This window comes from Podarcis filfolensis (genome assembly GCF_964270895.1).
Source record: "Podarcis filfolensis genome assembly, chromosome: 10".
In the NCBI taxonomy this organism is placed as follows: Eukaryota; Metazoa; Chordata; class Lepidosauria; order Squamata; family Lacertidae; genus Podarcis; species Podarcis filfolensis.
Window position 1 is genome coordinate 33993301 of NC_139612.1, and position 27815 is coordinate 34021115.

General features: G+C 41.5%; 2 protein-coding genes across 4 annotated transcripts in view; one reads left to right on the top strand and one right to left on the bottom strand.

Annotated features, from left to right (window-relative positions):
* Positions 1-4605, top strand: part of ZDHHC17 (zDHHC palmitoyltransferase 17) — a 47277-nt gene extending 42672 nt beyond the window's left edge. For both annotated transcript variants that reach the window (XM_083573359.1, XM_083573360.1), the window contains exon 17: positions 1509-4605. In XM_083573359.1, coding sequence (XP_083429485.1) covers positions 1509-1647 — 139 coding nt within the window. In that variant the 3' untranslated portion in view covers positions 1648-4605. The remainder of the gene's footprint in view (positions 1-1508) is intronic.
* Positions 4606-5509: 904 nt separating this feature from the next.
* On the bottom strand, positions 5510-21445 carry CSRP2 (cysteine and glycine rich protein 2). Of its 2 annotated transcripts, none has more exons than XM_083573378.1 (6): positions 20960-21445; positions 12527-12645; positions 9711-9879; positions 8124-8253; positions 7681-7774; positions 5510-7244 (listed from the first exon to the last, which is right to left on the bottom strand). In XM_083573378.1, the coding sequence occupies exons 2-6, from the start codon at positions 12636-12638 to the stop codon at positions 7168-7170; spliced, it is 582 nt and encodes a 193-aa protein (XP_083429504.1). In that variant the 5' UTR covers positions 12639-12645; positions 20960-21445; the 3' UTR covers positions 5510-7167. The 2 variants fall into 2 exon arrangements, with proteins under 2 accessions (XP_083429504.1, XP_083429505.1); XM_083573379.1 differs by having other exon boundaries at positions 12527-12659; positions 20976-21108.
* Positions 21446-27815: the final 6370 nt, after the last annotated feature.

Sequence of the window (27815 nt, forward strand, 5' to 3'; positions counted from 1 at the left end):
ACAAATTGAAATGTGGACTACAACTTCCTTAAACAAATAACTGGAACATGAGCAGAAACACATTTCTCTTTTAGCACCCTCAAATTCAAAACTAAAACTAAAAAGCATACACTTCATTTTCTCTCTCCCTCATGCATATGCATGCATATGCAAATATTTACCATTTCATATTGTTCACATACTTGGATTCTCTTGGAAGCAATTACGCCATTAGTACTGACGTGCACAAAAAATCCTAGCCACCTAGTAACATTCAAAATAAACATTATCATAAATGAAAGATTATTCCTTAGAAAAAAATACTTTAGAGTACACAGACATCTGCTTTCTCTTTCCCTAATTTGGTCCCATTTTCTCTTCTCTACGATCCCATTAATAATTGACAAAGACTCCTACATTTTCTTCTTTCCCCAAACCTCTTTATCCCGTTCACCCTGCCTTATTCTTCCTCTTGTGTATCTTTCTTCCTTTGGAATTAAGGGCACCAATAGTATGATCAAACAGCAGCAATCTAATAACATCAAAAAGTAAAAGTCTAATCAGCAGTCTGTTTGCACAGGCTGCAGTTTCTGGACTGTCTTCAAAGGCAGCCCTACATATAACAGTTTTCCAGTAGTTGTCTAAATAAGGTTAACAAGGAGGAAACCACTGAAGTCGGATTATCCATAAGGAGTGGGCCATCAGACAAAGCTATAAAGGCACTCAAGCCATTGAGACCACTTTTGTCTCTGGCGATAGTAATTGATCCATGAGAACCCACAAACCACAGACCTGAACTTTTAGGGCAGAGCTTTCCAAACCGTGTGTCGCGACACATTAGTGTGTCAGCTGCAGTGTGTAGGTGTGCCATGCAAACACTCCCTACGCTCCTCCTGGGGAAATGGGTTAGTTTAACCTCCAGTTTGCTAATAAAACTGAATTACTGTGCCGCAAAATAATGCATGTCTAAAAAGTATGTCACCAACATAAAAAGTTTGGCAAGCTGTTTTAGGGGGAACATGACCATATCCAGAGCTGTTGAAAGCAGCATCCAGAGACTTATAGAATATCTGATGAAATAGTGATCATACTCTCACTTGTGGGAGTGGCCAGACTGTGCAACCACATTAGATATGTGAATTGTGTTCCGTCAGAACCATGAATTCACTCAGTTCTAGCCAATTTAAATGGGTATTTGTAATATCTCACATGTGCTATGTAATCAGTCCTTCCCCAAACCCAATACACTAGGTCAGAAGTATTATCCCCATTATAAAGGGGGCAGATAAACTGAAGCCAAGAAATCATAGCTTTCCTAAAACTTCCTATTGAGAGTTTACAACCCTGTGTGGCTTCTTGGTTGATAGCTGACGCTTTTCACTCCTCCATAGCAGTGAATGTTTCTGTAAGTATCAACAAGCACAGTTATACGTAAGGGGGGGGGTGAGTCCTCATTAATGTTGACTAACATCGTTGCACTTGCTGAACTAACATATATTTATGTAACCGTTTCTGTTTGTATTTTTTAGCCATGGATGCATAAGAAACATTATAGACTTCTTTGAATTCAGATGCTGCGGTCTTTTTCGTCCTGTTATTGTGGACTGGACAAGGCAGTATACAATAGAATATGACCAAACAACTGGAAGTGGCTACCAGCTAGTGTAACACCCACCTCCAAACCTGTGAGCATATCGTATCTGAGTGGTGCCTGAAAATTTGTTTCTCTCAAATCCACATCCCTTGAACAGTAGCATGCTATGAATAGAGCTAACAGTGAATCTAATGGTACCTTCTCTACATCAGTTTTATTAACAGATGTAATCAAAGGACAGAATAAACTGCCAATCCTGACAATGAGGAGGAAGATAAGAAAGGGATTTTAACTGTCCTTACCGTGGGAATGATTCACAAAGACATATTCACGCCATTTTCTTTCCTTTTAACTGCTTTCACAATGGAGCATGAGATTGTTAAAATACAAACATACTAAAGTCATGCTGTGCTGAACATGAAATATTTATTTCATAATTTGAACAATTTCATTGGAATTAAAGTCAAATTTTACAAAGCAGCCAGACTTTGAGATCAATGTATTATATTTCCTGTAATGGAATTTTTGTACAGATTTGCTATAGTATTATGTGCATTGAAAATGTGCATTCAGTACTCCGAAGAATCATGTGGTCTTATTGGGAATCCACCATAAAGCGTGAAGTTGTTGGAAGCAGGACGCAGAAGGATGTTAGTCACAAAACTGTTACGTAAATGTAATGGCTGTTGGCTGTTAAAGCTGTCTTGTTTCCGATATATTGAGTTACTCGTAATAAGCCTTGTGTGAAGATGTATATTCGGGGAGGGTGGGTGAAGTTGCACAAAATTACATCTCTCTCGTCCAGTATAAAGCCCTACTTAGGTGCATGATACGACTTTTGAAAATTAGACCACAAAACAAAATATAGCATAATAATCTGCAAAAACTAAATAAATACGTATAATATATGCAGTCAGTGAAATGCTGGTACCTAAGTAGTAGGTACAGTTCTGCATGAGGTAGTCTACAGTCATTGGAGCGTTGGAAGATGTGCAAAGTCATGTAGGTGGAACCAAAGAGTGAAAGGGCCAGCTCTCAGTAATAGGGGAGCGGGGAAGGATATGACTGCAGTTAAATTGAATGTGGCTGCTGGAGAAGTAAAAACTGATTAACAAATAACTCTTTTGCTTTACATAAAATGATGGAATTCAAGCTAAAGAAAGTTATAATTCCTTTGTAGCAGATTTAAGTGGGGGGAAAAATTACATGGCTTCTTGAAGAATATGGTAATGACAAGTGGGAAAACACCCTTAACTTTTGTTTGTCTCAAAGTTACCAGAACCAGATATATTTGAAAGGTAAGGAGTGGTATGAAGTTGCATTCCAGAAGAGTTTTATGTTGTTGAATGTGATGCACTGATTTTATGTTACAGCATTTTTATATATTCCTTGTGGATTATTCACTGCTTCCTTAACTATTGTTTACAGAGAGACTTGAAAAATCGGTTAAGTTCTCTTTTTAAGTGCTGTAGCAACATAGTGGTTCGAGAATCCTGTGAGGGGGATTTGGGGAGGGGACCTTAATACAGATGATCGAGACCAGTGTAAAGAATGTTTATCTGTATATACATAATTTATCAAATAGTTTTCTCTTTGTGTGTGTGTGTGTGTGTGTGTGTGTGTGTTAGTATATTTAAAAGCTGCTCATTTCATTTTATCCAACCAAAAATGTAGGAAGATATCTAATGGGCTTGTTAGTAATGATCAATATTGCTGTTAATAGGCACTGTACACTGCAACTTCACTGCATGTTTGATGCTTGGCAAAACTAGCATTTCCTGTAATATGCAGATTACAGGTATTAAAGCAATCTAGTGGTATTCCCGCCCCTTGCCTTAGTAAGAGGAGCAGTGAAACTGTAAATAGTTGATGTTCAGTATTTTCAAGTAGGCATTTTCCCTCTAGCCGTTTCTTTGATCACCAGGTGTGCATAGTTTGCAAGTACCAGATATCAAGATTTACAGAAGTGCAACATTAGTGTACTTGAATGTTTAATACTGGAAAAATTCAACTTTGTCTTTGACACACTATTTTTGAGGGAAAGAGAATGAAGTTGGGTGCAGGGATGGCAAAAGAGGCCTGTGCCATTTTGTCAGATACAACTTAGAACTATAATAAGAATATATTATTCTTACAACACTACTTGTAAACTTTAGTTTCAAGCTGAACATGTTTGAGCAGAGCCATCTATTTCTTATTTTACATTACATGGAGTTGACTCCCTTTTGGAGAAAGCGTAGCTCTGCAGAATCTCATTTGATGTTGAAAGCCCTCCGTAATCTATTTGCTAAATATATTTCATAGCTCCAGAAAAATCTGTGTAATATACATCTATATTTCTTTTGCAAGTTACAGTAATGTGCACCATATGGATTCCTTGTACAAATAATTGTGTCCTTGATAGTGAAAATAAATCCTACTTCAGTTGAGCCAAAATACTTGGGTGTAAATTTTGCTTAACTCTATGCTGCAAAAAGAAAATATAATGGAGTTAGAATTGCCCAGAAGAAGGTTCTACATCTGAGGCAGCTAGAATAATTCTAGTAGTCTGAAATACTGAAGGGTTTTTTTCTGAAATCTGACAGATTGGGTGGGGGGGAGTATCTATGCAGCATTTTTTTCTACCAAGAACTCTGTTATTTATTGCAGCAGACCACACCATTCTAGAGGGCTGCATGAAAGCGATCCAAATATACTGGATAGATGTTCATTGATCTATTCAGAACAAGCAAATGAAAAATTTGTTTCTGCCCTACATAAGCTATTTTCTTTTTGCAGGTTTTAAGTTTCTCAATGCTCTCCTAAGTTGTTTTAACAGTTAATATGCATAAGAGCATCATTGTTTAAAACTGAGTATTTTTTTAATTTACCTTATTTATAACTGTGCCAAGCATTATTTTACTACTGTCAAAATGTTGATGTATTACATGGTGAACAAAATCTGTAAAATGTTTAATAAAAATAGCACTCCTTACATAAATTAAAATTGTCATTTTTTGTAAGTTATTAATCAAATAAATACTTGTCTCCTAGATGCTAGCATTTGTCTTTACTTCAGCAAGAGTTTCTTGTTCTCCTGCTCAGAACACTCAGGAATTTATTCTTAGGAGATTGGAGTAACCTTCTAATTAGCAGAAAAGGAGCCAAAGAGCCCATTGCTACCTCAGTAAGTAGACTGGCAGAGCATTTTTTTTCAGTATTGGAGTTAAACTTTGCATGTTGGTGACACTTTGTAGACATGCATCATTTCACCACACAGTTCTTCGGTTTTCCAGCCTCTGGAGAAGTGCGGGGAGCGTTCATGCGACACACTTAACATGTTGCGAGAAACAGTTTGGGGAGCTCTGATCCACAGGTTATTCTTAAACCAACTTTGTACTTTCCCTCTCCCACCTGCCCTCCAGCCTTTGAGAGCCAAGATCATGCAGGAAGGCTTTAATAGCAATTATGCTCTATAGCGGGGGTGGGCTAGTTGAATCAAGAACTGGTCCAGGCCCGGCCCTGCACTGCACCCACCTGATATCACGGGGAGAAGAGGTGATGCAAAGTTAAAGCCATGTCTCTCCTTTTGCACCCCCAGCCTGAACTGAAAGCTGGGGAGGCAAAAGAATAATTTCTGAGGTGGGTGACAGAGCTGCTTTTTGCTATGAAAGAATAGTAACACTTACTGTGGTGCTTAGATTGGGAACAGCAGATCTCTAGTTTGTCAGGTAGCTGCAGTTTGGCCAAAATGACTGGTTAAGTAGTGAAAATAGCTTTAACTGTTGTTATTGCATAAGCATTTCTTGCTCTTATTGTATATGCCCTTGGCCTCGATTTGTTAATTATATGGTTGTAAGAACACAGAGTTAAAGAATAATTAGTACTCTGATTTGGGGATCCTTGTTCAGAATTGTGCTGTGCACACAGATGACGTTGAAAGGAGATATGAAGTCATTTCTTTGGCAGCCTAACCATTTATTGTTGAGACATGCATACTTTGTCCTTGCTTCAAAAATTTCAAAATGACCCACATGTACATAAGCATACCAAGCAAACTTGCATGATTAACAAAAGCAAAATAGCATCTTGGCTTGAAATAAGATGTCCATTATCCCAGTTCATACTGCAAAAATAGCAAAGCCCATAGTTCATATATACTTAGATGTCTAAAATCTCTGTAGTGAAGTCTACTATGGAGTAGGGATATGGGAACAAGTTACCAAATGAATAAAATCTGACAAAAATTGTTTTTGTCTATAACACAAGAAACTGTTTAACAAGTGAAACCTTAGTTTCCCTACGCTTTCTAGTTACTGTCCTGTCTGCTTCTTCCCCTGTCCCCAGAAATTAGTGCCTTGGTGAACTTGCCTCATCCACAATGTTGAAGATACCCTAGTAAGTGGTTAGAAGTACTGGTCCCTTTGCAGAAGTCTGAATCACAAATGACATTTTTGTTACTGTGTATATTCCAAAATGTTATAACCCTGGCCAATTATGGATAGAGTAGCAATAGTTGTAGGGCTAACTCTACAAGCAATTCAGAACATCAGTATTCAAAGAGTAATAACAAGATTTGAGGCTTTCTAGAAGTTACTCCAGACTCTTAATGTTCTCATAACTGCAGTATATATCATAGACTTGGATCTTATAGTAAACTTGAGTTCATAGAGTTCCCCCTGTGCTCCATCCAACCTCTTCCCAAACAGCATGTGCAGCTGAAATGGGAGTAGGGAAGGAGAGAGGAGGGAACTTCCTTGTGAGTCAAGCTATGGTCCTGTCCCCCCCAGTCTCTCTTTAGGATACCATGAATTAGAATAGCCAGAGCAGAGATCTACTGCAGAAGATACCTCAGTTGCATTTTTAGAAGTTGCTGCCTTTCTGACATCAAGGTAACCTCACATATGTTGTCTGTGAAACTACTGAGATGGACAGTTAACATAGTGCTATGATGGCCATTTTGCACTAGCCCTGTTCAGGTGTTCATCCCCTATAAAAGGGGCAGAGCAAGGGATGGGTGGTTGTCAGCTTATTGGCCTTAACTCTGCCATTATCCCATCATTCCCTAGAAGGGAGCCTGCTATACTTAGTGGAGTAACACCAGGATTCTAAATTATGGACTCCATGAGTAGAGCAGGTTCCTGTTTTAGAAGTTACTTCTCCAGAGTGGAGTAGGCAAGACCAGTGAGCATAATTGGGAAGGTTAATGCCTGAGCAGGGCTACTGCAAATCTACAATGACAGACTTGGCTATAATGGATTAACATGCTTTTTACTCCCAGTCTTCCTATTGCCTGATGAAGTGCTTGTTTAGGCAGCAAGCAACTCATACCATGCTTTAAATGTTGCAGGCAAAGCAATATATAGATGCAGATCTGTAGGCAGTAGAAACAGAACAATTTTCTCCAGGGGGCCTTTCAACACACTAATCTTCTAAGCAAAAAAGATTTACTGAACCCAATTGACAGTGCATGTAAAAAGTGTGCTTTTAAGGCTTGAGAAAATGCAATACTTTAAGACAAGCAACGGCATAGGACACTAGTTATCAGTTTCACAGTAATTAGTGGCATTTAAGTTGTAACTATAGAACCATTTCAGTGCAATGGCACTAACGAATCATTGAGCGTGAACCAGAGCACCAGCTCCCTGCCCATAGCCAAATCCTTTGGGGCCAAAGTTCTTCGCATAACAACCTGCAAGGATAAATAGTAGACTATCAGTTCAATTCTAGCAGTTGTTTTGGTGAAATAATAAAATCAGGTACTCGAGCAGATTTACAGAACATTTTTTAAAATGAGTTTCTATTGTTTTCCAGGGCAAAACTATTCCTTATACCTATAGAGCTGTCACTTCTAAAAGAAGGAAACTGCTATACAAATCCTTTTGGCTGGTGTAAAATAGTTGTCCCTACACCATCCACAGCAATGATTTAAGATTTACTTCCTTTGCTGAAAACCTGATACCTTCATTATTCTCCAACTATCACTTAAATTGAGAAACTATTTATCCACTTAAAGAACAGTTGCAGAATAGATTCCTTTGACCTATTGGCCACACCTTCCTGGAATCAAACCATACAACTCTTCACCGGAACAAGCAATTTTTATGCCATTTGCCTTAGCCTCTTACCTTTGCAATAGATTTCACCATCCTTCTCTGTCAGAGTTGTTGATTCAAGACTTTTCCCACACTTGGCACAGCGAAAGCAGTTTTTGTGCCAAGGCTAGATAGAAAGAGAGCACATTTATTTTAGGCTTCTGTATTGCACCATTAAAAAAATTCCAAATCTTTATTTTCAAAAAAAAGTTGTCTTCTTAGAGTTATCTTGCTATTCATATGAGCTTGATCTATTAGTAAAAAGCACTTAAGTACAAATGTTTGAGAAACTGGATTCAGCTGGCCACTGTCTCAAGACTGCAAATCTCTTCCTCCTCAAAGAGATCGACTTGCTCACCTCTTGTAAGAGAGCAAGCTACCCCACTCTTAACAAGCCAAGATTTTATCTACAATTAATGAATCTGAAAAATGTCAGTGTTGCTTGGCAAGGTATCTGCAACATTATGCCACCTTACCTTTCCAGCTCCTATTACTTTCTCGGCTGCATACACAGAATCACCACACCTGGAACATTTCTCTGCTCCTCCAAATTTTTGGGCAAACTTTGAAGTATTTGGACTTGTTGTAGGTCGGTGAGAAGGTGCGCTAAAATAAAGTAAAGTTGCCCTCGCGTGAATATCCAATTTCAGTGGAATCCATTAATTATTATTATTAAATTTGTGTCCTGCCCTTCATCCATAGATCAAAGGACGGTTCACAACATAAAAATACAAAATAAAAACACAAAATACATAATAAAAACAACAGGGGGAAACACCACAAACCAATAACCTGGTTTAGATGCATACTAGCCCATAGTTATACTTCTCTATGCTGATTCACTGAACTCTCACAATGCTGTTGTAACGATTTCCCCTCAATTCGCACCTGTAATATGAAAGGTTTTTAAAGACAGCCATGTTCGCAAATTATCCCTTAGTTTGAACAATGGCTAGGTTTACAAATATGCACTGCTAAAAATGTACTTATTTAAGACTGCCTCACATCAGGATTTTTGCTCTAAAGTTTACTGGAATTTATAAAAACAACTTTTATCAAAAGCCCACATCAATACAGCCTCATTTGTGCCTGAAGTTCTGGCTATGATAAAGACTGCCACAGTATTCCCTGTATTCTTTAAAATGCAGCCGTTCTACAGATCTGAGTTTCTTTTTGCCTTGTGGCTTGTTTGTCTTTAAAACAAATCCCCTGTCATTTGGGAGGTGCCCTCACCAGCCAAGTATTCTTATCCATTTAGAGGGCCCTGAAAATCCTACTACAATCAATGAGGTTATGGTGGACTACATCATGGCTTTTCATTTTACAGTGAAGGTGCTCTATAGCCTTGAGAATTATAAATTCATCTGAGGCATAATATCAAGGCTTTGAAGCCTTCACCTGAACAGAAGGAACTGCTCAGCATCCAACATGTTGAGACTGTTCAAATGAAATACCAAGCCTTGCTCGCAATTACTACCCGCCCCCAATGCTCCTGGCTTACTGAAGCCACAACTGCTGCTGCTGCTGCTGCTGCACAAGCCAATGTGCACTGGTTTTGATTCAAGAGGAAGCAACTGAAGCCGAGTGCATAAAGAGAGGAGGAAGTGCAAGCAAGCACAATTCTCATTGTGCCCAAACCATGGCTTGGTGTCACATGTGAATTAGGCATTGGTTTACCCCATTATATATACTAGGCTGGATATTCATGAGATTCTAAAGTAACATAACATGATTTAAGAGGTGGACCCTTAATTATAAAACACTTGCCAGCAGAGCCTAGCTGCGTCACTTCCATAATAAACAGCTTTCTGAGAAAACTGAATCACTATTACACACAGAGAGCAAACCAGGGTTGACTCATTTCCAGAGATGTTTGTTCCCTGGACAGCTGCTAATAATGAAGGCTTAGTTATATAATCAGAGTGAACTTTACCATTCCACCATTGCTTAGGGACAATACACAATACAGACATGACAAAAGCATGGCTGCAGGCTGTTTCATGTAGGGTCACACAGCCAGCTGCAGTTACAAGTAGCTCAAGTAGAATGCAAGTTACACTTACTTGTCATGCTTGATGCCCAGCCTCTCCCCTCTGTCCATATTAAGAGTGCCTGCTCCTTGGCCATAGCCATAGCCTTTTGGACCATACTTCTTTCCATAGCATGATTTGCAGTAGACCTCTTCGTCATGGATGGCTACTGTTGTGCTGTCTAAGTTTTTCCGGCAGACCACTGGAAAAGAAAGAAATAAATAATTTACTTCTTCAAAAAACGGATGCCTATTTATTAACAGAAAGGAACATTAAGTGCCGGGGGGGGAAGTGCTTCTGGTAGTTCTTAAACCTTAGCGGACTACTGGAAAATGAAAAGAGGGGAATGTTTTTGAATTGCTGGATTATATTTTGCTCTGCTGAGGGACTTGTCCCTACTTCCCATTCTTAATTGTGACATTTACAGAATGGAAGCTTGATGCAGTTTAATTAACAAGGCTACAAAAGAAGCCAGGAACTGAGGTCAGCAATTTTCCCTCCTGCTTTTTTTAAAACCACACAACATGTTTAATTATGCAACAGTTCCCACTTTTACTTTACAAAGTATCCATAACTAGAGACACTAAAAAAAAATAATTAGTGCACCTTCTATGGGTACTCCATTTGAGAAACTTACTGGGAATACTGACCCAACTTAAATCCATGTCCTGAAATACCATTAGTAACCTATTTCTGCTTTTACAATTTTAAGTTGCTTGTTCTGTTTCCTGGGAATGAGGCCAGAATTTCTCTGTTAATGAGAAAATATGGGCAGTTCTATATGAGCACTCAGCACAACAGAGTCCATGTGCTCTCCACCATTCACATTCAAGAAGTTTACTTCAGGGCAACATGCTTTAGTTAACACCACTACCACTTCAAAATTCAGTATTTTGCATATCACCAGAAACAGGCAGTTCAGAACTCACCTAGTAAGAAAAATATATATATTGATCCACAAGACTGCAAGAGCTTTTGCATTTAATGGTCTGTATCAGGACAAAATGTGACATAACAATAGGTGCACAAATGTATCTCCACTCTTATAATTTTTTGCACACTGCAGCCACAGGGGAGTGGCAGTCAAGATCACAGCACAGAGGATTGACACCAGCACTAGCCATTTCTCACGCCCAATGAAAATACAGTACCCACCTTTTAACTGGCATTGCAAAGGTTACGAAGATACAAATGCATTTCTGCTCATGTCTCGCCTGCCCATCACTATTCCACATCAAATGTGAGTCAAGATGCATTGCAGAACTAGATTCTATTGTGTGCGTTTTTGCTTCCTTTTGAAGCAGAGCAGTGCCACACTTTGGGTTTTGACTCCTGTAGTCGAATTGTATAGTGTACAATGTGTTCCATTATTATCTCACAAGACACTGTTTAGTTTCATGAAAAAAGTTGTCCGGAAAAGTCATACCTTCTGACTAGGAGGGCTCTCGCCTTTAATCCTAGATTTGTAGAGGCCAAATGAGATAACCAATTCCTTCACAGCTGAATTCTTTATGCATCCTCAGAAACTTATCCCTTCATATTTTCCATGTCTAAGCCTAAACAGGAAGAAGCAATCCTGAACCTAAACTGCAAATAGTTTGAGCTTATTCTGTTACCTTCCCAGCCTTGCTGCTTAGCTCACTGACTTTCTTGCTACCATGAGGTTTGACAGCTGTTATCAACTGCCCTGCTTTTCCTGAAGTGCAGCTACTGAAAATTCCAGGCCCTGCCTCCCCCACCCAAATTGCTTGTTGCTCTTACTAATTTCATGACATGAGCTTGGGTAAACTACAATCCACATTTAATGTCACAACAATATTGCTCTTCTTTGTGGCAGCTGCATCACAAGGCAGTTATTTGATGCAATCCTTTGCTTAGTATCTAATGAACATGCTTTTTAGTACAAAAATGCAATTCTTCAATAAGCTGTTGGCCTGAAACATAATCGCATAGACTCTGCTCATTTAAGACAATCAACAGCCTCCTGTGCCAAAGCCCAACAGAATTTTGGCTCCACTGTGCTGAAATAGAAAATCAACCAGATCATTCAATTAACTTATTTGGTATGGATGAGGAAGAGAGCCAACTAATGAATTCTCACAAAATGATCTTTAAAATGTAAACTGCTGGAACAACTTACAGTGTGAAACAGGCATTTTTATGGATTAAACTTGGTATTTTGTTAACATGCTTAATCTTAGAATATAAATTCAGCTCAGAGCCAACTGAAATGGTGGCTTTGATTTGAAGTGACCAACATGTAGCAAAGTGAAAACCTAAACCAGGCATGGGGGACCTGTGGCCCTCCAGATGTTCTGAGACTACAACTCCATTGACCATGCTTGCTGAGGCCAATAGAAGTTGCAGCCCCCACACAACTGGAGGACCATAACCGGCCAACCACTGACCTAAGCCTTTCATTTGCAAAGATGGTGATATAGCTCAGTCTTGAATCCCGCTAATTCTAGTCCTTTTAATACTCTCAGTACTGGACAGAGCTGGTCCACTTCTCTTCCAAAGAACAGCTAGAGCAGCTTCTTATTGTTTATGTGCTCAGTTATATGAGACATTCAAGTAGGTCCACTTCCTGTGGTGGTAATGCAGTGTCTGAAAATGCTCTCCTGACAAAGACTACTGCATTCCTCTGCTGAAGATACAGTCCTCTCGAGTCATCCTGAGAAGAAAGGAACTCAAGATTGCTCAAGGCAGCATAGATAGTGCTTGGTATTTTACACTGTTTGTTCCTCGAGGCCATAAGATTGTCTTTGGAGCTGAATAGCAAAAATTATGGTCCTGCTGCTCACGACTTGCACTGCCCATTCACTGTTTCAGCTGAAAAAAGTACTTACTACAAAGAAAGCAGCATCTGTGGAAGCTTCTCCCATCACACTGAACTTCTTCTGCATGGTACACTGTTCTGCCACAGGCCCCACACTTGTTGCCACCTCCCCAGTTTGGCATTTTGAGTCTGCAAAAGAGATGCTAGCAATTAGCAACAAGGTAAAGGTTGTGTTTCCATAGCAGGAGCTTTGCTAACATTTGTAGAAAATAACAATAACTTTTCTAGAACAATCTTAATTTTTCCCTCCAACTCCCACTCCACCAGTTTTTGTTTTAAGTTTTATTAAGGATTTTTGTGTGTGTTACAAAACAAATGAACAGGGAAGGGTACGTCTATCGTCTCCATTTTCAATTCCTAAGAGTCTTTTTCACAATTCGTTTACATTTAGAGAGAGACACACTTTTGTCATAGATATCTTGCTGCTGGGGGGAAGGCGGGGGAGAGAGTTGGGAGTTACAGCCCGGAGTAACTGCAGGCTGAGGTAAGTTTTCATACATTTCTCAAACAGTAAAGCCTTCATACTAGGTTTAAGGGAACAAATCATTTGTCATGCATAGATTTCTTACAACATCGTAAGAGCATTCCATAGATATTCCGTGTAAGAGAATGATTATAGCAATGTGATGAAAGCAGAGTTGGGAGTATCCACTGGAGTGCAGCAATTGTTCAAGACAACTCCATCATGCTCAGAAAGCAGGGGAGTAACCTCACCCTCATTCACACAACTGGAACCAGAAACAGCATGCCCCAGTGCATGTTGTCTCTCACACACACCTATTTTCCAATCAGCAGAGGAAGTGAACATGTGCAGCACCATACCCCACTGGAGGGGTGCAAGGGACAATAGCAAATGGCTCATTCTCCTAAATGTCTCTGGTGCAGTCTCCCTAATCCAACATCAGTAAACTCTTCACAGCTCCCTCTTCCATAGAAGAGAGAAGGATGCAAGCTGGAACCATGAGCAGATCCTGAAGGCGCAAAAGAAAATATATTTTGGGGTGGAAAGGAGCAAGGAACATTATTAAACTCTACTGACCAAGGACACAGATTAGTTTTGAGAGAAATGCCTCAAAAACACAAAGCCAGTTTCTATCCTCCAGTGGGGGTTAGCACACAACTAGAAAGTGTAAAAAGGAAAACAAATATTTTAAAATATTGCCTGGAGTGGGTATTTGCTTAGAAAGGTGTATCCAAATTTTTAAAATTGGTAAATGGAACATCTCTATGTGGCGAAAAGGTGACCTTTGTTTTCCATTTTAACATGCAGCCCAAGAACAAACAAGGAAAAACTAATAAAAGGTGCTTTTAAAAATCTTTTAGTATGCCTGTTGAAACACAGTTTCTGCTTGCTTAGCGGGGGCGATGTGGGGCAGAGAGAACATCTGTCCCACTAAACATTTGTTTAGTGGGTGAGAGACAACTAGAAGAGTCTAAGTCAAGTGAAGTCCACATTGGAAGCAGCAATTGCCCCCAAGATATTCAGGCCTCAAACTATTGATACTCAATGAAGCTAAACTCCCTCTGAGCTGCTGATAAGGCAATCTTGTTTGCCCGTCTTCCATGGGCCATTAATTTTTGAATGGGAAGTTTTTCAATTTCATTCAACTACAGTCGTACCTTGGTTGTCAAACAGAATCCATTCCAGAAGTCCATTCAACTTCTGAAAATGTTCGAACAACCAAGGCGCGGCTTCTGATTGGCTGCAGGAGTTTCCTGCACTCAATCAGAATCTGCGGAAGCCATGTAAGACATTCGGGTTCCAAAGAACGTTCTCAAACCAGAGCACTCACTTCCGGGTTTGCGGCATTCGGGAGCCAAAATGTTCGAGTTGCAAGGCATTTGGGATCCAAGGTACGACTGTGCTAGATTTTGAAGCTGATTGTGAAGATTCCTCTATTAGGAATCTTATTTTATTTAATCTTTTATTTAACAACTAACTGGTTTAAATCACCTTTTCTCAAATTAACCTCTCAGTTAGTAAAGTTTCAAGGGGCACAGCATTCCAGTCACCAGAAAATAATGATACCTATCCATACATCCTTATCTAACAGCTCTTTTTGCTGACAAATAGCCCTTTGGACAAACCAGACAATGTAAGACAGAAGTTCACAGATGAAATAGTAACTGCAACCACTTCCGTTGACGCTGATGCTTCAAGAACACATATTGTGTAGCTGAAATACTGGAGCTGCTGCCTTGCAGACAAGGTCGCTCTGATACACAGTTCCGTGTGTGTGTGTTGGGTCGGGTCACATTGTGAACCTGGCCCAACTCCTAATGATTTTGGATAAACAGCGAAAAACAACAGCAGCCAACTCCTTTAAGTGTACAAATAAAAGAATCTTTCTATAAATCATTGCTGTTCTATTAGCTTTTTCAGATAGCTTGAACCCAAGTTCAGCTTAGTCGTTATGGAGAGAGTGACCCAGAAAATCTTACGAAGCAGAGCTGCACAGCTAAGTGACCATTGTATAGAGTAAACCATTCTTGGAATGTAGGAAAAGAAGATTAATGATTAATCCAGATCAGGACATTTTAGTGCATTCCCTACCCAGCAATTACAAGTCTTCTTCTGCATGACCCTAGTAGCTCCATTTTAGGTAGCAACATTAATTTTAACTACTTAGCACATCCCTTTAAGAGTCCTCAAGAGTTTAATACTGCTTTTCCAGGATTTGGCATTATATAATGGTCAAGATGAGGTTGAAACGGTTACTTACGACATATACTATTATTTTGTCATTCTTGGCACCACTGGAATCTAAAATGTCGGGATTCCATTACATTTATCCAAGGGTTTGGCTGCACTACTATGTAGCAGCTGATATCAATCATAGCAAACAGGACCCTAAGACGGATATAAGCTGCATTCCTTTCTCCAGAACTTTGCAGTATAAGATTCCTTCCCACTTTATAGCATCTCCTAAAGAGTAAACCCACTAGGAACTTAATTTTAACTGGGGTTCTGTTGTTCCTTTGTTGGCAACCAACTTTAATGTGTATGTATAAGTTCATTTCCTTCCACTTTGAAGACCACATACTCTAAAGAATTCACCTTGGCACTGGTAACCTCAAGACTGGATTATTGCTATGTGTTCTACGTGGGGCTTCACTTGGTCTAAATCTGGAAGCTGCAGCTGGTGCAGAATGCAGCAGCTAGACTGGGGTACCCCATCAACATCACAGATCCTCTGCTGAAGGAGCTGCACTAGCTGCCAAAATGCTACCAGGCACAATTCAAGGTCTTGTTTTTACTATTTAGTGCCCTAAACTTGAGACGAGAATATCTAAGGCATCGTCTTGCCCAAGACACTCCCGTACAGCGACTGTGCTCCTCAGATAGGATACTGCTGAGAATACCATATGTCTGACACAGAGGTTCAATTAGTCTGCACTGGGCTTTTAGCCCCAACTCTCCGGATTCATTTTTCAGCCACAATCAGATAGGCATGTAGCATCATGATATTTAGGCACCTACTGAATACATTTTTTGTTTAGAAAAGCTTTCCTTGAGGTGTCACCCAGTTATTTAGGAAAGATCAATTCTCCATTTTCATGAAAAAAAAATTTAAGAGTTTGTTGAATTCGTTTTATTGTGCTTCTGTATTTTATTCTGTATTTTACCCTATATGTTGCTTCAATGGTTTTATGCCATAAAGTGGTGTACAAATGTGTACAATAATAGTAACAGTAATGGACAAAGAAATGGCAACTGCCTGGTCTGGCTATTTCTCTTTCCCATAAAAACAATTCTCCATGAGTAGGCTGGCCCTGCCTTTGGTACTCATTCCACAAACAAGTCATCAGAACAAGATTGCACTGGGAAACTTTTGCATTTATATTTGCATGCATATAAGCACATGTGGCAAGTGTAGCATCATTTGATGCACGGACGCAGCCTCTCAGAACTGCACAACTGCCATACGATATGTCTGCGCTAATGTAAATACTCATTTTGGTACAGAAGAGGAAATAATGGCGTTGAACCAATTTTATCAACAGATGTCAGGAGAGTTGACTTCTAATAAGCAGCTGAGGGCACTTGGTCAACATTCATTATTAACACCAATATCTGTACTTGGGCTTTATATTCAAGATGAATGTGCTTAATATACATCCAGATTTGGTTTACTATAGTAATTGTTTCCATTTCTGATGTGCCCTCAGCTAGTAATGGCATGCCCATAACATATTTAAGAACACTGCAGTAAACCTTTGCATGATGTGGAGCCAATTGTGCTCTGCAGCATAGAGTTCTAAGCTACCATTCTTCAAATCCTTTCCCTAACAATACAGTGCTTTGATACACCTGTCAAGCAGTATTCAATTAACGCCACCTACCTCGCTGCCTAGCAGTCTCCCTGCCTGAACTGACAGAACTGGTCTCAGAGGCGATGTTGAGGACTCCCAGACTGCTAGTTTTGGAGGACTTCAACATCCATGCCAAGGTGACTGACTCTGGGGTGGCTGCCATGACCATGGGGCTGTCCCAACATGCCATTGGCCACTGCATGTAGCAGGCAACACTCTGGACCTTGTTTTCTCGGCTGGGCAGAAAGAGGGTGCTATTGATATCACAATCCCTTGTCATGGTCACATCACTTCCTGTTGAGATTTAGGCTTCCGGCACCTTTTCCCTTCTTCATAGGCCTAATGTGATGGTCCACCCTTCAGAGGCTGATGGATCCAATGGGTTTCCAGACAGCTCTGGGGAATTTTCTGGCTGCTATGATTTGCACTCCTGTCAAAGTGCTGGCTGATCTCTGGTACATTCAAATGGCTTGGGCTGTTGACATGATCACTCCTGAGCAACCTCTCCTGCTTCATAGAGCCCTTTTGGCTCCTTAGTATACTCCACAGCTTCAGGCAATGAGGCAAGCTAGAAGATAGCTTGAACACAGATGGAGGAAAACTCCAGTCGAATGCAATCTAACACTGGTGTGGAGGTGGTAGAACAGATGGTAGTTCGCTGTCACTTGTTTGCAAAGCATTTTAAGGATAAAATCACTTGCATCCGCCTGGACCTTGACTCCAATGTTACAACAGGTGAATCTCAAAAGGTGTCCAGAGCACTGTCTAGTTTGGTTATGTTGGATGAGTTTCAGTAAGGGTGGATAAGGTGCTTGGGATCAGTCAGCCTCTTGGCTGATAAAAACTAGTAGGGAGGAGACAGCTGACTAGGCCAAGGAGATTATTAATGCTTCCTGGTGAGACAGGGGGCCCTTGCCTGCTTGAAGGAGGCAGTGGTAAAAGCAGTCCTCAAAAAACCCTCCCTCAGTTTGGAAAATCTAATTACTAGCCAATTGCCAATCTCCCCTTCTTGCAGCGGTTTCCCATTTGTGGAATGCTCTCTCCAGAGAGGCTTGCCTGGTACCTTAGTTACATATTTTTAGGTGCCAGGCAAAAGCATTCTTCTTCTCTCCTGTCTTTGGCTAATTAGGCAACCTATGGCTTTTTAAACTGGGCGGGTATTATTTCTGTTTGTCAGAATGTTTTATATTTTTGTGTTTTTGTATTGTAAACCACCTTATGATTCTCGGATGAGGGTTGGTACAGAAAATTAACTAAATAATAAATAATAATACAAGTCTACAAGAAGGCGGCACTCACGAACCACTTGCAGGAGAGACTTCGGAAACCACCAAGCGGTCCATCTTGGAACACAACTTGCTCCATTTGAAAAATCTCTCTCTACAGAAGAGATCTACTGTGGATTACAACTCTAGAACTATTCTGAAATTCCTAGTAAGCAGAAAGTGCCTGCTAGTGCAGTTGGATTCAGCAGTACATATGATTTGGGAATAAGAAGTCAGCTTTGGCAAAGAGTTTAGTAGGAGATCTTCAGCAAGTTGGCATTTCTCAGGGCTAAACTAGATGCAACCTTACTTGAACAACTGCAATTAACACGCATATTTAACAGAAAGATAAGTAGCAGCTGCAAGATCAGGACCAAGATTACAGGATGCATTTTTTTAAAAAAACAAACATCGCTTTATGCTGTCATTCTGAGGAATACCTCCCTGTCCTCACGAAGCTACTGTTTTTTCCACCAAGAAGGAAGCTTTCATTGCTACCGTAATTTCAGAAGGGGGAACCAGCATAGCTAGTGGTATTTGAGAGCTTTAGTCTCAATGAATTTGTCTTATGTATTTACCATTCCAATGCCAGTTCTCCCAGCTTGGAGGAATATACTATTTGCTGTGCTAGAAAAGAAATACCCTGTCTAACTCCTTACAGATTCTAGATCTCAGTAATTCTAGTAGTCCCCACACATTTGATTCTGTTTGTCCATACAATATTGTGGTGCTACTATGTCTGTTTTTGTTATTTTAATTTGTGGCATCTAATTTTGCATTGTAAACTGCCTTGAGTGTGACAGAAGGCAAGGTAAAAATGCTTTAAAAAACAACAACAAAATATGTAAATATATTAATTGTTAAACTTTAAAAGTGTTAGAGTAACTTTAAGAGTGCTGATCCAACAGCAACCACAGAGAAGGCATTCTAGGCTAGAAAATAATCTACACTGTTCTACAGGATAGTATCCAGGCTGTTAAACAAGTCTGAAGAATCAGGCATGACAGAGCCAAGGAATTATGCAACTACCTTCAAGGGCCAATGGGATTCAGTTTTCCATTTCCATCCTCCTGACTCTTGCAGTTCATGACAGAACCTGTTTTAGGTGTTGAAGAAATAAAAATCTGTTGCAAAAAAATGGGGAGTCCCCCCCCCGTAAGCAATTATGGGGTTATAAACCCAAAAGCCATAACTCTTGCATCTACTATTATCTGTTACAATATTTTGTACCACCGCTCTTCAGTCAAAAAGCAATTTGGCGCTGCTTACAACAATTTCAAACAAAACCCAAAGAAAATGGTTTAAAAGTGTGGAAGAAGGGGTATTGCATGAAGTTTACCAAATCCTTGCAGTGAGGGAGACAGTTATGCATTTTGTCTCTCATAAAAGGGCTTCTTGAAAAGCAGAATACCGTATACTGGCCAAGATTACTACTACAATGGCATATAGCCAATAAATATTTATACATTCTAAATTCTATATATCCAGACACTGGAATAAAAAGTCTCCAGAGTCACCTACTTTAAATGGATTTTGCAGCAATTCTGTTCTACTTCTTATGTCAACAGCTGCACACTCATTTTTAGAAGACTAAAAACCTGCCACTAGCCTATCTTCAACCTGGCAGTAGCTAATTTTGGGGTCAAGACAATTAACAAGCAGGTGACTTGAACTTGCTGTCAGGGCATGTGACTTGCAACTAAATCCCATTACCTACAGCATTTAGCTTTCCACTAAGGGGTTTATGACACGTAGCTGGTCTTTTCCTAATTAATCCATGCCTATTAAAAGAGCCATTTCACAAACTTGGAAAAACAAACTGCCCAAAGATTGTTCAACAGGATCTATAAATGAAGCAAAATACCTACAGCGTAACATGGATATTTACCAAGCAGTAGTTTCTTCCATTATAGATTAGTATGCAGGGCCAACCTGAATAAGCTTTTAAGAATTGGTTTATTAACAGGATAGCAGTCAACTATCCATAGGTAGCTGTATGTCCCCAAGAGACTCTACCCAATGCTCGTTAAAGGGAACCCGTTTCCAGACACACTGCTCGCTCACATCACTAGACGTAGCATCATTTAGAAACAAGAAGTGCGCCGAGTAGCTTTTCTGCTTTCTCACCAATAAGCCAAACTTTACAAATGAGCACAGGGAGCTGGGAAACAGAGCAGCTTCCAGGCAAGAGTTAAACAAATTCCTTTAACCTCATTATCTCACCCCACCCGAAGTTCCCAGTGAAACTTTTCCAAAAGGTGCTCAGGAGCAGAAGAAAAGGCTGCCATAAAATGGGTTCAATTCTGAAACGTTCACCTTTCCAGAAACACTGGGCCCTGCTGGGCGCTATATGCAAAGCTTTGAGAGAAGCACAGCTTACAGCTGGGTTCACACCCGGCTTCCATGAACTGCGATGGCTGCGCAAAGTGGGGGGAGAAGTGGCAGGAGAAGGGAGAAGATAAAATTGCCTCTGACTAGGGTTAGGACCAAGAGAGCCCACGAAAACACGGGAATACACTGAACCCAACTCGCTTCTCCGAGCATGTGCAGAGATTTATACTCCTCTTCTTCCTCGCAGAAGAGCAGCAGGAGCATCCACACGCGCGGAGCAACAGAGCCGGGCGTCCCAGGGGTCGTGGATATGCCCACCGCCAGGAGATTTCCAGCCGCTTTGGACGCCCGCTTACGAAAGAGATGGCACAAGGTATCTCAGAGGCGCCAGCCCAGCGTGGCCCGCGCCCCCGTTAAAAACCTAGGAAAGCGAAGCGCCCAGCCTGTGCAGAAAGGCGAGACTGTGGAGGACGAACACAGAAGGGGAACAAAATCAAGCCAGCCGCTGACGAAGCGCCGCCGCCGCGTCTTACCTGGGCGCGCGGCCACCAGCTGCTTCGGAAGCTCTTTCTCCCAGGGCTCCCCACCAACTCCGCCACAAGTGCGACAAGCGCGCGCCCCGCAGAAGCCCGCCGGGTTTCCCTTGCAGCTGTTTATAGCGTCCCACAAGGGGGCGGTGCTGCGACGGAGCGTAGCCGAGCAAGCCCCTTCCCTCTGGGCCGCCCTTTCTCTTTCCGCGGCTCGCGAGGCCCCGCCCTGCGCGCTCCAGCGGCCGACGCCAAGGAGCTCGGCGCGCCCTCGCCCAAAAGGGCTGCCTTCCCTCGCTCGCTCCCGTTTCGCTTTCCCCCGCCCGCGAGCGTTCTGACGGCCCGCAACTGTTCACACGTTCCAGCGGCGCCGCCCATTAGAAATAGGCCTTTGATGTTTTCCCCTTTTACAGTACAGACTTGAGGGGGAGGGCTGAGGAAGCTCGACATGCATTGCTTTCCAAAGCAGAGCCTTTCCTGAAGATCCAGACTTCTCTATATTATAAAGGTCCCCATGAAATTAAAAAAAAATGTATTGTGTCTAGTAGTCGGAATTTGTGGTGGGGGTTGTTTTTCCTGCTGGACAAGGAAAATAAAGCTCTCTTCTCCATTTGAGTGTTGACTGCCCGCTGGAAATAAAGATTCAAATTTGTGGCTCAGCTTGGAATGTCTTTTTTCTTTGGTACGGCTTACAGCTTAAAAAGTAAAATCAGCTTGGAATGTCTTTTTTCTTTGGAGAAAGATATTGCCTTCTGAGCCCTGCTTGTGGCCTTCCTGAAGGGACCTGGTTGGCCATTGTGGCAAGCACTGTGCTGGACTATTGTTCTTATTATCGTATATTTACAACATTTGTACGCTGCCTTAAAACATAACGCTCTCTGAGTGACTTGTGTAACAGTTGAATTGCAAAACAAATGTAACTACATGAGACCTAGGAAGATGCCTTATGGCTTATGCCAAGACAGACCATTGTCCCATTGGGCCAGCTTCGCCTACACTGACTGGCAGCAGCTCTCCGACTTCTCTCGTAGTCCTGTGAAGATGCTTGGGATTGAACCTGAGATCTTCTGCAGGCAAAGTGGATTCTCTACTGAGCCGCAGCCTTTGCCTTTGGTCTGAGATGGCAGATTGTTATGTCCCTGTTTCAGTATAGCTGTGTTCTTTATGCTTGTACTCTCTAAACAATTTGGACTATAACTTCCCTCACTCCCTGTCAGCTTGACCACAGTTCAAAATCTGGATGGCACCAGGTTGGAAAAGGTTTCTTTAGAGTCTAGCACCCGTTCTGAAAAGCAAGATTTGGGAGACAGAGAGAAAACCTTACACCCCAGAGAGCTACTGCTGACTGAAGTATATATTCCAGGGCAAGGTGGACGTGGACCAATAACTGGACAAATAACCAACCAATAACTGGACCAATAACCAGAAGTGGTGGGCTTTACAAACCCTGTGCTTGGGAAATGCCAGTGTGATATAGTGGTTAAGAGCAGTGGACTCGTAATCTGGTGAACCAGGTTCGTGTCTCCGCTCCTCCACATGCAGCTGCTGGGTGACCTTGGGCCAGTCACACTTCTCTGAAGTCTCTCAGCCTCACTCACCTCACAGAGTGTTTGTTGTGGGGGAGGAAGGGAAAGGAGAATGTTAGCGGCGTTGAGACTCCTTCAGGTAGTGTTAAAGTGCGATATCAAATCCAAACTCTTCTTCTTCATCTTCTTCTTTAAGCACAGTGCTGCCAAAGCACCTCACAACCAGCTGGTTGTCAGATGTTTGAGTGCTCTGCAGCACCAAGCACAGTGCTTTCCAAAGTGCCCAACAATCAGCACTTAGGAAGTAGGGTCTGGAAAGACCCTTTCAACCAAACCACAGGCCCTTACCTGCCCCACACCTGATAGCATATGTCAGGTTTAGGGCAGGTAGGTGTGGTTTGGTCAAAATGGCCATGCAAGCTAAATGGAGAGACCCGGTGGGCCACGGGCTGTTCCCCACCTGTAGTTTAGAGGTTGAATTTCCCTAGTTGTAATATCCAAGTTGAGTGCTCATCCAGCCCTTTGAAAAGCATAAAGATAAATATTGTTGTCCATTCCCCAAGAACAATGTCCTACCATTTTGTGAACATTTTCTTTTTGAAATTTCTATGTAGGCTGGGTCTTTGCACAGCAGCAAATTAATGTAAGAATTAACTGAATAAAAAGAATTAGATCAGGAATGTGGCTCCTCCTTCCGTGCCACACACAGTAACACTAGCTGCCCTGCAGCTAGACTTATCTTCTTGATATACTAAAAAGCCCTAATTCAGTCTGTACAACAGAACTTCTGAGGATCAGTCTTTGTATCAGCTGAGTATTTCTAAACACAAAGCTCTTTTTGTTTTATTTTGTCACACAGGCATAACTTCTGAATAATGCCACAATAGAAAACTATTATCTTCCATTGAAGGTAAGTATTTTCATACAAAAATGTAATTGCTCTAAGTGAAGGATTATTATTTATTGGGGGGGGGGGGGAGTTGAACTGCAGAGACCAAAGTAATCACATTTATATAAACAATGAATGGATTCGTGTATAAAAGGCATATGGATAATAAGGATGAACGCTAATATGCTTTTCACTCTAAATTATTTTTGTGTGTGTGTGTTCTATGCAGTTGGGAAGCTGCTGAACAAGCTGTTTTGTTTCCTATTCGTGATACATTTATGGGACATGTACAAAATTAATGGCAGTATTTGAGTATAAATCTCAAGTCAGGGTAAAATCCACATCACTTGTCCTGCTGTGGAAAGATGAAAATATCAAGAACCCTGGTAAATTTATACCTGCAGCCTCTTTGGTTTCCCACCTAGGAGCAACTGTTGCTGGCCTGCCCACTTCCATTGCAGAATTTTGCAGAATAGACCTATTTTCGTAGGATGATGAGTTGCTGGCCATGTACACACTGTACCTTTAAAGCACATTCCCCCCCCCCAAAAAAAAATAATAATTCTGGGCACTGTAGCTTACCCTTCACAGAGTTACAATTCCAAGCAACCCTTAACTACAGTGCACATAATCATTTGAGGGAAGTAATGTGTTTTTTATATGCTTTTAAAGCTACAGTGCACACACAGCCACTGAAAGTTACCCCAACCATCTAGCAAAGGGAAGAGGAGCACAATCACTTGCCTTTTTGTGACCACCAGCTTGGTGTGCTCCAGGCACTGTTTGGTGCATCTGTAGCCATAAGTCAAGTTCCTCAGCTGGTATCACCACAGCTCTAGGCTCAGCGGTCTCCTACTCCTACTCTTAGCTTAAGACCAAGGCCATGGCAAGGAAACATCATAAAAGCCTCTAAATTCTGGGACAGTGCTGTGAAGATACTCTTGTTTTAATTCCACATCTAGGTGACTAAGAAAAGGCAATGCCTAAAGGTCTCTAGCATAGACACAACCTTGTTAAAACCAAGGCAATTATATGTATTGGAGTGATTTCAAATCTGTTAACGGCTCTGGAGTTCTCCAGGTTGATTTACAAACTTGTTTCAATTAATATGGTGCTCTTTATATCCTAGCATCCATCACACAGAGTACAGTAAAATGCTAAATGTGGCAAAAGAAGACTGGCCAGTAGACTGGGCTAAATAACAATCTTAAAGGTGAATGATTCTGTCGGCAATAAAACTTACCGTATTTTTCGCTCCATAGGACGCACTTTTTCCCTCTTAAAAACTAAGGGGGGAAGTCTGTGCGTCCTATGGCGCGAATGCAGGGGGGAGGCAGGCAGAAAAAGCCCCCAAGAGCTGCACACAAGCTTCTTGTGGGCTTTTCCCCAGGAGGGAGAAAGGACTGACACGGCCAGTCAGTCCCTTCTCCCTCCTCGTAGAAAAGCCCGCAGGAGCCGTGCGCTCCTTAAAGGGTGCGCGGCTCCTGTGGGCTTTTGCAGGAGGTGGGGGAATTGCCATAGCAGCCTCTCCAGCCGGGGGAGGTTGCGCAAGGCTAAAGAGGAAGCCAAGGCAGCGAGCGGGATGGATCATGCTCGCTGCCTTGGCTTCTTTAGCCACACTTCTTTAGCCGCGCTGGAGAGGTTTAGCTCCCAGCTGGAGAGGTTGTCCCGCTCGCTGTCTTGGCTTCTTTGCTCTTTGGGGCTGGGGGGGGGGGAAAACCCAGGCTTCCCCCGCAGCCCCGAGAAGCTCTGGGAGAAGCGGACAGGCTGCGCGCAGCTCTTTGGGGCTGGGGAGGGGAAATAATATTTTTTTTCTTGATTTCCCCCTCTAAAAACTAGGTGCGTCTTGTAGTCCGGTGCATCCTATAGAGCGAAAAATATGGTACATCCTCATGAAGAACAGAGCTGCTTGTTAAATGTATTGAGTACAAAGTTAAAGAAAAAATATTTCAGCAACTTAGGAAGCATGTTTAGAGAGATGATATCTTTTTTTAATTCTTTTTTTTAAAAAATTTGCCCGTAGTTTAAACTCCACTTGAGATGCTAGTAGGTTTATCTAAGAAGGTGAGAGCAGCATGCAATTTATATGTAATCCTAAATGCAATTAGAGAAACAATGTGTAGTGCAGACCGCAGGTACAGATGCTATCATGGCACCTGGATGTGATAAGCACAGCAAAATAAGGAGGTTATTAAATTAAAGATCTGAGAACCCTGGACAGAACGCTTTGAATAGCTTAGCCCAACACAAGCTCCATTGAAGGAACCTGTTCCATAGAATTTCAATATCTCCAGTAATCATTCGCAGTAGGGAATATAATTTAGGACAAGGTATTTCTCTAAAAAGTTGAGCTTGTTTTATTATATCATTGTAATATTGTACTGTGAAGAATTCTGTTAGCTAAAACAGTGATGAATAACCTTTTGGGTGGGGGAGTCTCCAGGGTGTGACTGTTTTGTGGAAGGTATTCAAGCACATGCTGGAACTTTAGGTGAGTATGGTTGACGTTTATTAAAGGTCTGTGACATCCTAATGCAACAAACCCACTTTGTTGAAAGTGATGGGGAAATGCATTTTTTAAAATGTGGGATGAATGAATTTTATTATTTATACCCTGCACATCTGGCTGGGTTTCCCCAGCCACTCTGGGCAGCTTACAGGATATATAAAAACATTATAAAAACATCGAACATTAAAAAGGAGCATCTCCACTCCCATCATTCAGCTCGGACACTGAGGTCCAGCGCTGAGGGTCTTCTGGCAGTTCCCTCACTGTGAGAAGTGAAGTTACAGGGAACCAGGCAGAGGGCCTTCTTGGTAGTGGCGCCTGTCCTGTGGAACACCCTACCATCAGATGTCAAGGAAATAAACAACTGACTTTTAGAAGACATCTGAAGGCAGCCCTCTTTAGGGAAGTTTTTAATGACTGGTGTTTTAATGTATTTTTAATATTTTGTTGGAAGCCGCCCAGAGTGGCTGGGGAAACCCAGCCAGATGGGCAGGGAATGAATGAATATTATTATTAAAAACCTCCTGATACAGGGCTGCCTTCAGATATCTTCTAAAAGTTGTGTAATTCTTTATCTCCTTGACATCGGAAGGGCGGGGGGAGTTCCACAGGGAGGGCGCCACTACTGAGAAGGCCCTCTGCCTGTTCATTGTCATATAACTGCCCCACAAATGAATTGGAACTGATGTGCAATAAAGACTGGATATAATTTAACCTCTGTGTAAGCTCTGTACAAGCAAACCAGGATGAATGATCAATAAACAGGTTGTCTGGGGAGGACCTTAGTCTAAGACTGCATTAGCTTATAACACTGTTAGAAGCTGGATGCAAGGCAAAAGTCAGCAGCCAGAACTGGGCAGAGCCATCTTTTCTCTCTCTCAACCGTTTTCTCTTGCCTCTCATCCACTCAGCAGGCTTTTGGGGTGGGTATAGATTGCTCTTGTCAGAGGTCTGATTGACTGTTTACAGAATGGCCCCTCCATCTGTTATAGGCCTCCCCCTGTCCCAATGTTTCTCTGCTTGCACTTCTTCTCTCCCTCCAGGCTAAAGGTTGCTAGCTCCTGGGCTAAAACTTAATCTCTCTGAAATTGCCCAATTCTGCTGCTGATTTTGATAACTCAGTGCAGTTCAACTGGCTTAAAGAGCTTCAGCCAGATTGTTGTCTGGGGCGAGTTATAGGGAGCATGCAACTCCCTTGTTACCATAGCTCCACAGCCTATCAGTCTGTTTCCAGGCAGAATTAAAAGTGCTGCTGATGACCTATAAAACCCTATAAGGCTTAGGTACAAGCTATCTGAAAAACTGCATTCCCTAATACAAACCTGCCTGGGTTCTGAGATTTATTGGTCCTTCTCTTGGTCCTGCCACCCTCCCAGGAATGCTTGGTAGGAATGTAGGGCCTTCTCAGTGGTTGCACCCAAACTTTGGAACTCTCTCTTTGCCCTTTTGCCAGCAGGTGAAGACCTTTTTATTCCAACAGGCTTGGTGGAAATGACTGCTATTAATGAAAGGCTGGTACTGTGCTGTCTTTATTGTAATTAGCTGTATGTTTTGAACAGATTTATATATGTGTGTTCAATTATTTTTAATAACAAATCCCAAGTTTTTAGCTGTTATTATTTCATATTTCACCTTGAGCCCCTGTCAGGGAAAGAGGTGGGATAATAATAATAATAATAATAATAATAATAATAATAATAATAGGGACCTATTAAGATTGGTTCCACTGCCCAGCTTAAATTCTTTCTTTCTTTTAAGCAAAATATCTGTAACTTTAGAGAATAGAAACGATGTCATGGGTATTAGGCGAGTTGGACCAGATGACCCATGTGGCCCGTTCTAACTCTACAATTCTATGATTCTATAATATCTAGTTTTCCTCAGATATTTCCGACATGCATGTTGGCCTTATGGCGGGCATATGGGGACTCTGGCATT